At 50.2% G+C, this 8,908-nt stretch overlaps 4 protein-coding genes across 4 annotated transcripts; 2 read left to right on the forward strand and 2 right to left on the reverse strand.

The window, feature by feature from the left end:
• Nucleotides 1–1,064: 1,064 nt before the first annotated feature.
• On the forward strand, nt 1,065–2,479 carry M421DRAFT_424023 (carbohydrate esterase family 16 protein). Its single transcript, XM_033593624.1, has 3 exons — nt 1,065–1,444; nt 1,494–1,766; nt 1,814–2,479. Exons 1-3 carry the CDS (start codon nt 1,241–1,243, stop codon nt 2,411–2,413), a joined length of 1,077 nt encoding a protein of 358 aa, XP_033445474.1. The 5' UTR covers nt 1,065–1,240; the 3' UTR covers nt 2,414–2,479.
• Nucleotides 2,480–3,866: 1,387 nt separating this feature from the next.
• M421DRAFT_94858 (uncharacterized protein) lies at nt 3,867–5,929 on the reverse strand (the record flags this gene model as incomplete). The annotated part of the gene is made up of 2 exons (XM_033598244.1): nt 3,867–3,898; nt 4,054–5,929. The coding sequence occupies 2 exons, from the start codon at nt 5,927–5,929 to the stop codon at nt 3,867–3,869; spliced, it is 1,908 nt and encodes a 635-aa protein (XP_033445475.1).
• A 466-nt stretch (nt 5,930–6,395) lies between these two features.
• Nucleotides 6,396–6,620, forward strand: M421DRAFT_424025 (uncharacterized protein). Its single transcript, XM_033593625.1, has one exon. The coding sequence runs from the start codon at nt 6,452–6,454 to the stop codon at nt 6,605–6,607; it is 156 nt and encodes a 51-aa protein (XP_033445476.1). The 5' UTR covers nt 6,396–6,451; the 3' UTR covers nt 6,608–6,620.
• Nucleotides 6,621–7,652: 1,032 nt separating this feature from the next.
• Nucleotides 7,653–8,294, reverse strand: M421DRAFT_400317 (uncharacterized protein). The gene has a single exon (XM_033590197.1). The coding sequence runs from the start codon at nt 8,225–8,227 to the stop codon at nt 7,967–7,969; it is 261 nt and encodes an 86-aa protein (XP_033445477.1). The 5' UTR covers nt 8,228–8,294; the 3' UTR covers nt 7,653–7,966.
• Between the last annotated feature and the right edge of the window lie 614 nt (nt 8,295–8,908).

The following is an 8,908-nucleotide window of genomic DNA, read 5'->3' on the forward strand; positions in this document are numbered from 1 at the left end:
ATACTATACTTAGCTTTAGTATTCTCTACTAGTTAGAACTAGTCCCTAATTACCTTAGGATCCTTATATAGAGCTCTCTTATAGTTATACTTATAATTAAATTTAACTTTAAGCTCTAGCTAACGTTTAACAAAGTTGGCAGCCTAGTTCTTGCCAACATAGGGCTAGTGGCACTCAGCAAGTAGAGAATTGGCTATATCCTCCACATCAGCAAGCTGGGGTGGGTATCCTCGCTCGTCTAGCTTCAATACATGCTAGACAATCACCTCCTCCTTAGTACTAGTTATCCTCATCATGTTGGGCTTGCAATTGCGTTATGAAGAGGTTCTAGTAAGGCGCGTGCCTAGGGTGCTTTAAGAGACCTAGTATATTGCTGCAGCGCGTTGCACGCTTAGTGTCGCGTCTTGCTAGATAGCCTAGAGGGCAAGCTGTATATGTGTTTTATTTAAAGGCTTTTTTACGTTGTTGCGTTGAGGCATTACAGGGAGAGTGAAGTTCGGTGTGGTCTTGGCAAAAGTGGCCAGCTCGCTTGGGTGGCCAGCTCGCTTGTGGAGTACGTTATAGCGGGTTGAACTTGAGACAGTTACATCACAATCATAGCGGGGTGGCTCGACCCGCGAACTGGCTCGTTTCGCGCACGGGCACGGTACCGGTATTGCTTGTGGGTTCTATTACTCGCAAACAGCAGCGCATCTCTAGCAAAAGTAGAGCGTGAGCTGCCACTTCGTACAAGTTTGCGTCTGATACCTGGCTTGCTGTGCTTTCCAATATTGTCGTAGTTCAGCACAAAACATTCTCGGTCTAATTCGAGAACGTCCCTGTCACCACGAGCTGTCATTGACCAGACAGCCAATAATTCCATCACGGAACACTTTGGCAATGGAAGCGTTCCTTAGTCCCCAACGGTTCAGCGTACAGTTCACGCAATTTCACGTCATGGCGGTGCCTGAGTGTATTAGGCTGTTCTCCAGACGACTACAGCCAGAAAGGCATAGCTACCGCGCAAGACATCATTCCCAGCTCCTTCCGCGTCGCTAACCCCTCAATTATCCCCTCGGTTCTCCACGATACCAGCCCTAGTCGACTGTAGATTACCTGCTAACAGCCTCGGGATATGTGCCGGCGGAAACAAAGTCTGGCGGCCCCGTGTCAAATTTGTTAGTGGCCGTGATGGCTGCAGTATAAATACCCGTAGGTTTAGACACCAAAGCCTAGAGTGTGGCAATTGTTCCTCCTCAACATGGTCTATACGATCTTGCTTCAACTGCTCGCCGCCGCTGCAGCCTTCACTCCTATACAAGCCGGACACTCAGGTCAGGTATGGAAAGAGGGTAAAATTAAGACTTTGGTCACCTTTGGGGATTCGTATACGGACGAGAACCGTCTTGGGTACTTCATCCAAAACAATGGCTCAGCACCCCCAGTAGGATGGGATCAGCCTGTTGTAAGTCTGCTAGGAGCTGAGACAAGAACAAGCTACTCACAGCTCCTAGGGTCTAGCGACTGCCTCGGGTGGTCTTTCTTGGGCGCGCTATGCCAGCATTTACTCCTCAGCGAAGCTTTACAATTACGCGGTCTCGGGCGCTGTGTGTTCTAACAATATCACTCCCCGCGCGCTATCACCTACATCTAACTTCCCAGACATTGAAGGCTACGAATTGCCCGCTTTCATTGCAGACTCGAAGTACGTTTCGCCATCCACAGGCAAGCCATTCTTTACCGGCTCACAAGATACGACTGCCTACGCAATCTGGATCGGTACCAACGTGAGTTTCCATTTCTCGCTTATCTGGGTTGGATACTAATTTCACAGGATTTGGGCAATAAGGCATTCATCACCAACTCGCAGCGCCCCAATAAGACTGTCTCGGACTATATCAACTGCGTCTACAATACCGTCGATGGCTTGTACAACAATGGCGGCCGCTACTTTGTTCTCCTAAACCTGGCGCCCCTCGAACTCCTTCCTCAATACCAGCTGCCCTCTCAAGGCGGCCTCACAGCAACCCAGTTCTGGCCTGCAGACGGCCGCAACCAAACCGATGTGCACTACCGTATGCAGAATACCGTCGCAGCTTTGAATATCGTGTACGAGTACCGCACGCCCTTTGCCGCTCTCGTCTCGAAGAAGTACCCGGACGCTCATTTTGCTAGCTACAACGTCAACGGTCTTATGACTGACATTCACTCCAATCCTTCCCAGTACCTCAATGGTACTGCGCCGCTCAATGTGACCGGAACGAGCAAGACGTGTGCAACGGTCACCGGACAGAATTGCACGTTGAATGCGAGCCCTGATAGCTTCGAGTGGTTCGATGCTCTTCATCCAAGCGAGCAGACAAGCAGGGTTGTGGCGAGAGAGTTTGTGAATGTTATAAGCGGAAAAGGGAAGTGGGGAACGTACTGGAGCTGAATTTGCCAGGAGCATATGGCGGTCAATAAGCCATCGGTAATGATCGTCTCTGGAGGCCACAAATTGTGATCAAATGTTCTATCTCCAATTTCACAAGCAAATTGATGATTGCTAGATGTCATGGCATGCCACTACGAGTAAGAAACACAAGCCTGATAATCAGTCTGATCTTGAGAAGACAAGCATAGCCTAGTAGAACGGTCGCTATGAGGTTACCAGGAATCAGACATCGCATCCCTTGCTGGTGTCGAATTTCTTGGAAAATGGAGCAGAAGTGTGCCCACGTGCGGCACCAGAATAGCCCTTGGATCAAACTTGTCCACTATTGCGTTTTGTTCTGACGTGGAGCAAGAAGCATATCGTTCAGAGAGGCACAAGCCACAAGGCACGTTCATTAACACTGACGATTCATGAAGGGGCGCGTCTTTACAGAAGAGAAGTGTCACAGGCAAGAGATATTTGTACTTGACAAAGCACGGGGAAAGATATGTTACGATCGTGTCGTTTTTTTCAATGAGATACTGACGAGGTCAGAGTGGAGAAGCACATATCGACATAGCTTCGAGTCTTCGGTGAGGGTTGAACATGCGTTGACAGTTCAAGCCTGAGGAGGAAGAAAGCCATGAGCGATAGTGCGAGCACGTTTCGGAGATCCAAGGACAAAATGAGGTGATCAAAGGTACACAAGCAGTCTTGGTATCCAAATAAAGAGCTCAGATATTCGTGCTGCTCAAGTTGATATTGTAGTCATGTTGATGCAGTTCCAGAATTGTGGAAGTCCTCTAGCTATTCCGCACATGCGATCGGCAAAGGCCACTCCTGGATGTACTCTGACGCATTGTTGGTAAGGTGTACACTGAAGTCAGTAGAAGAACTTGTCTTTTTAGTACAAGCGAAAGAAGATACTGCACCATGTACGCGGCCCGCTTCAATTTTAGCACAAGGGCTCATACACATGTTGGTGTTGTGTCTCTCTACAAGAAGCGTTTCGAGAGATTTATGAGGGAGATTAGGATGCTGTGCAGCGTCTTGTCCCATGTGCCTCTTCGCGTGCAGGCTTTTATATATGAGGTTGCAGTCCACCGGTTCTGATCCAGAAAACTCATGGGAAAAATGTGAGAGACTTGTGGCCCCGAGACATATTCAGTTCCACAGATGGCCACAGCATATTTAGATTTGTCGCACTCTTCAACTGATCCACGTGACGAGGCGGCTACGAGGTGCAATGTTCGAAGGAAAGAAAGCCGAAACCTCATAAAGAATTTTAGGGCTAATGTCCAAACCAAGGGTTCTTGTAAGTTGTTTTCGAGGGACCTAGGTGGCTTGTTCGAAGAATCAACATTTGAAGACAGATTGTGTCTTGGTGGATGCAACCGCTCACGTCCTCCAAAGCTTAAACGACTATTTTTGTTGCGTTTTGACGGGGATACTTCCCAAGAGTAGGGTCCAGTTTCTAAAGAAAACCTGCAGAATGATTACAACATACTATATGTGAGTAGTTAATGTGAAAGTGCAAATATCGGGTATCTCTCATCCTCGCCTACGAACGCCATAAGAAATGCAAATCTATCACACTAGTAAAGTCTCTAGGACCCTTTCAATCCGTCCTTCCCAATCTCTCTTCTTAGCCCCAAACACACCATTCCTCTTTCCCTTACCAACCTCATTCTTCAACCCCTTCTGTGCACCCTCGCCCTGATTCTCCCACCACTCTGCCTCAGCTGCCTCCTTCGCCCGCTTCATCACCCTCTCTTCATCCTCGACCCGGTACAAATCGCACTTACTGCACTCCCTGCACGTCTCGCCAGGCCTCTCGCGGAAGTGCTGACAGAAGTGGTGATATCCCTCTTCAGCCAAGCCCTGTCGGCAAACGTAGCACATCGAGTATCCGCACAAGCAGACGAGCTTGTTGCAACCTTCTGACTTGACGAAACCAAGATTACACTGCGGACAGGTGCGTTTCACCGCATCGGTTGTTGCGCGCTCTAGCGTCAGGCGGAGAGATGTAAGCTGCGAGGAGTAGCAGGTGTGCGGGTCGTGCCAGGATGCGGAGCAGGATAAGCAGGATGCGCGGCCGCAGGTTGGCGAGAAGCACTGGAAGCGGAGACCTCGACGCTTGAGGTGGATTCGGCGAAGGGCAGACTGGAAGGGCGCGATGATTGGAATGCGGAAGAGGAGCGCGAGGGAGGCGTAGAGTAGGACGAGGAGGAAGACGATGGTTTGAGCGGCTTTGAAACAAATTAATTCGAGGAGCGGGACGGACGTGAGCGATGCCAGAACGAGAGGCCTGGGCTTGAGTCGAAGGTTTGCGAGTAGTTCTGCATTCGCAAGGGCGAAGTCATCCAATTCAGCGTACGAACAGAATGGGCAACGAGCTAGTGGTAGCTGCGATTTGATAAGCGCCTCGTTGTTGAAGCGTTCATGAAGTTTTGTGACGTTGTCATCACCGTCTTTCTCCTCCAGCAATGCACGGCGAACGAAATCAAGCGGTATGCATCCCTGACAGTCTGCATCGTTCATGGGTGCTATGCATTTGAGTGTGCATAGCTCCGTATTGATGTTGCGTGCCCAGCCCTGATCGTACAGCGCAGCGCTAATGGCGTGTCGAATGCAGCGGAAGCAGATATAGTGACCGTCGATGTCACAAGTAGACATCTGCTCCAGAGTATTTGGTATGAAACAACACTCGCAATCGTACATTTCGCCCTCTCGAGCGGCCTCCTCTTCGTGCAACTTCCATGCCAAGTCTAAGTCCTGTCGTAGCTGCTCGCTGCGCTGCCTAGCCAACTCAGGTACTATGAGGTTCTCGTATAGCTCTCGATTCAGCTCACCGTCCTTGGTCTTAACAAGTAGCGGAGCGCGTGGGCGGCCGGTCCTTGCGTCTGAAGCTGTCCACAGCACCAGCGGGTGGTCATTCGCAGATGGCGCTTTTCGGCGCATAAGGAAGTTCGTGATGCTCGACCTCCAGCTCTTGCTCGATAAGCCGAGAAGCGTTGGCCGTGCATGCGTGTAGCTCCAGTTGAACTCTGCCAGCACAGCCCTGATTGTCGAATGGCTCAGGCCCTTGAATTCCTGATACAGCGCCTGCTGTGCCGCTTCCTTGTAGGACTTTGAGCGAAATGTGTCCTCAAGCACCAGAGGTTTGCCACGGGTATCTTTGCCGGTGTCTCGCTCGCGGTACTTGTACTTGTGCGCCGTCTCCCTTTGCTCTTCCTGCTCTGCTGGCATCCTGTGACGCCCCCGGACCCATTTATCGCCATGCTTCAGAAGTGCCTCTGTTATGACTTGCAGCCGGCTTTCTTCGCTAAAGGAAGCTAGCATTTCCCGGAAGACCTCAGGCTGAACATCTGGAAAGATATGTGTTAAGGCTTGCAGGGAGTCGTTGAGATTGCGCAAATTGGTCTCTTCTGCAGCATCGTTACAATCTGATGGCCGTGAGCCTGTTGCTACGTGTGGGTCGGTCGAAGGCCGTCGTAATATCGCAGGGCGTACAAGGGAGGAGAAGACGATGGTCATGGTGCTGCGAGCGTTGTCAACGCTCCACAAGCAGGTTTGTTCGGCGGTGCATCTGAGTGCAGGTGCGAAATGTCACCGATCTCAGCGTTCTAGAAGGGAAATAAACATTACAAAATGTAAGAATAGGTAAGCAGGGAAGGGGGAAACGGTGTAGAGTTGGTCAGTACGGGCGCGCATCGCCGCCGCAAATGACGCGTCTTCGCCGCTGTTCACGTGCGCGCAATGGACAACAATTGCTCAGTCCACGACGCCGAGTTGAGGAGCACACATCTTCGAATTGCGTTTACTCGAGCCGCGTTCCTTGGAGGGACCATACGTAGATCTATCATCACCAACGATGTCCCAAAATTCCTGCTCTATTTCTTTTTGACCGCTTGTGTGTAGGCCTAACTGCGAGGTACCTTCGTCGATTGTCCGTTGGTGGGTTTCCAGATACCGTGTCCGCCGGGCTCGTGCACGGCTCGGGCTCATGCACGCGATCACCAAAACATCCCAAAATCCTCAACACCATAACTCCACCAAATGGACTCTGTTTCCCTAGCTATTAAAAAGGCACGCGCAGCAAGCTTAGACAGATCATTTTCGTACCAGGAAGTTGCTGATGTGATAAATGTGTCGCGATTAACAGTGTTGCAGAGGGCAAGAGGCGTAACCACGTCGCGTGCAGACGCCTATTAACAACTACAAAAACTCACAACAGAACAGGAATATAAGCTTGCTGCTTATATAGAAGACCTCACAGAGCGTCACCTAGCACCTAAAAGGCAAATAATACAAAATTTTGCGTCCAAACTTGCTCACAAGAGCGTTAGCAACACCTAGGTGTCTGACTTCCTGCACCGTCACACTGAGACTCTCCTATAGAAATGGAGCCACGCTATAGATCGCCAGCGCCACTACGCCTCATCAGAGGATAAGTACAAGCGCTATTTTGATACGCTGTACTCTGCAATTAAAAAATACAACATCCTGCCCTGCAACACGTACAATATGGACGAGAAAGGCTTTGCTATAGGCCTTATTGGAAGGAGCAAGCGCGTGTTCTCTAAGCACTCATTTGAGCAAGGAAAAGTTACACAAGCGCTACAGGATGGCAACAGAGAGTGGGTGACACTGCTGGCAAGCGTGTGCGCTGACGGGAGTGCTCTGCCTCCAGGCATCATTTTTACGGGCGCCGACAACACTATACAGAGTACATAGGTGGAGGATATAGAAGAAGGAAAACACAGCGTCTTTGTCACTGCAACTCCCTCAGGCTGGACAAACAACAGTGTAGGATTAGCGTGGGTTGAGCAGCTGTTTGACTGCTACACCAAGAAGAAAGCGCGCAGAAGCTGGCGATTGCTCATTGTCGATGGCCACGGCTCTCATTTGACGATGGCTTTCATCGATTACTGCGATCGCCACCGGATTCTGCTACTAATCTTTCCTCCACACGCTACACATGTGCTTCAGCCGCTCGACGTAGTGCTGTTTGCTCCTCTTGCTACTCAGTACTCTGCCGCCGCTGTATCGCACCTTCACAATAGCCAAGGCTTGTTGGGGGTGCATAAGAGCGACTTCTTCCACCTATTCTATAAGGCGTGGGAGTCTACTTTCTAACTAGAACTTATACCGAGGCGGACGGCGTAACCATCGGGACGGCGTAACCATCGATCCAATGACCAAAATCAACACCCTAATATGAAGCTATTAAGCTACGTACAATAGCTGTAATCGCGATATTTTTTAGGATTAAGTTCTATAGGTATTAATTTATATATGCAGCTATCTATATTTAGCTGGGAGCTTGATTGCTCGGCCGTGTCGTGATTGAGATGGTGGTGGGCCTGCTACAGCACCTGAGGCCTGACCACCACCCTGAGGCTGCGTAGCTACTCTCTTTTTAGAACCTGCCTTAGTAGCTGCCTTAGAGCGTGTTGTCTTGCCTCTTTAGGCAGTTTTTTGAGCTTGCTTGAGTCGTTGTTGAGTCCTACAAGCTGCCTGTCGTGAGGCTCAATCAGCAGCCTTACGAGCCTTCTCCTCTTGCCTTATTAATTAAGCTGCTGCTCTTGCTGCACGCCTTGCCTCAACTTTCCTAAGCTTCTCCTGCCTCTGCTCCTCACGTACGCGAGCTGTCTCAGCCTTCTGGTGTTGTAGTTGCTCCTCTTCAAGCTCTTGTTGGTGCTGGCAATCACGTGCCTCCTTCACCTTCCTTGGGGACCAGAATATAGCGCCACCGTGATACTCCTCGCCTGCTTCTAGAGGGAGAGCCTTGCCTCGCTTTCTACGCTGCCTCTTATTAATAAGAGCCTGCATGAGGCCTTAAGCCTCGTGTTTAATTAGCGTTTTTTAAACTAAGATAGAGTGGAAGACTCAGCTAAGCTTTTAAGCTTATAGATTACTCCTATCACCTACTACCTAGCGTATAAGGCGCTCAGTTTTCCGCTAGTCAGAAGCGCTCAAGGCTGAGGAGTCGCTATCGCTTGATTGGCCTGATTGAGCTGGCTGATTGAATCGTTTAAGTATCACCTCTGGCTGGAGAGGTTGGTTGGTTGGTTGGTATTCATTTTACGTCTAGTTGATGGGGATCAAGTCCACCATCTCGCCTCCCAAAGGGCATATACGACGTGCTAAGCTATGGAATTACAGTGCTAGCACACTACCTTAGAAAGCATTTCTTGCCTGCGCGGGTATTGCTACCATATCGGAGCTACAGCTCCCCTTCCAGTTGGGGAGACTGAGCAGTTCGTGTACATCAGGGTGAATCCCTCGTGTGTGTTCCAAGGCAGGTAAGTGCCCGAAGCAGGTAAGTGCTAGAGAAGTGGGGGAGAGGGAGAGGGAGGGTTAGAGGGAGGGTAAGAAGAGAGTACGGCTGTTTGCTGCTGTCGCAGCACCACGTGAGCTACCGGGGGCAGACCTTGGTGTAGTACTGTGTGAGTTGGATGAAGGCTTCGAAAGCCTCTGGATCTCCAATCAGCGCGGCAGTATACGCTATGC

Source organism: Didymella exigua (genome assembly GCF_010094145.1).
Source record: "Didymella exigua CBS 183.55 unplaced genomic scaffold M421scaffold_31, whole genome shotgun sequence".
Lineage (NCBI taxonomy): Eukaryota > Fungi > Ascomycota > Dothideomycetes > Pleosporales > Didymellaceae > Didymella > Didymella exigua.

What these genes read in the sequence shown, in the direction of transcription:
- M421DRAFT_424023 (XM_033593624.1), top strand. Translation starts at nt 1,241, where the DNA reads ATGGTCTATACGATCTTGCTTCAACTGCTCGCCGCCGCTGCAGCCTTC. An exon ending in TAGGATGGGATCAGCCTGTT is followed by an intron (nt 1,445 to 1,493) that starts GTAAGTCTGCTA and finishes CACAGCTCCTAG; the next exon opens with GGTCTAGCGACTGCCTCGGG. An exon ending in CAATCTGGATCGGTACCAAC is followed by an intron (nt 1,767 to 1,813) that starts GTGAGTTTCCAT and finishes CTAATTTCACAG; the next exon opens with GATTTGGGCAATAAGGCATT.
- M421DRAFT_424025 (XM_033593625.1), top strand. Translation starts at nt 6,452, where the DNA reads ATGGACTCTGTTTCCCTAGCTATTAAAAAGGCACGCGCAGCAAGCTTA.
- M421DRAFT_400317 (XM_033590197.1), bottom strand. Translation starts at nt 8,227, where the DNA reads ATGCAGGCTCTTATTAATAAGAGGCAGCGTAGAAAGCGAGGCAAGGCT.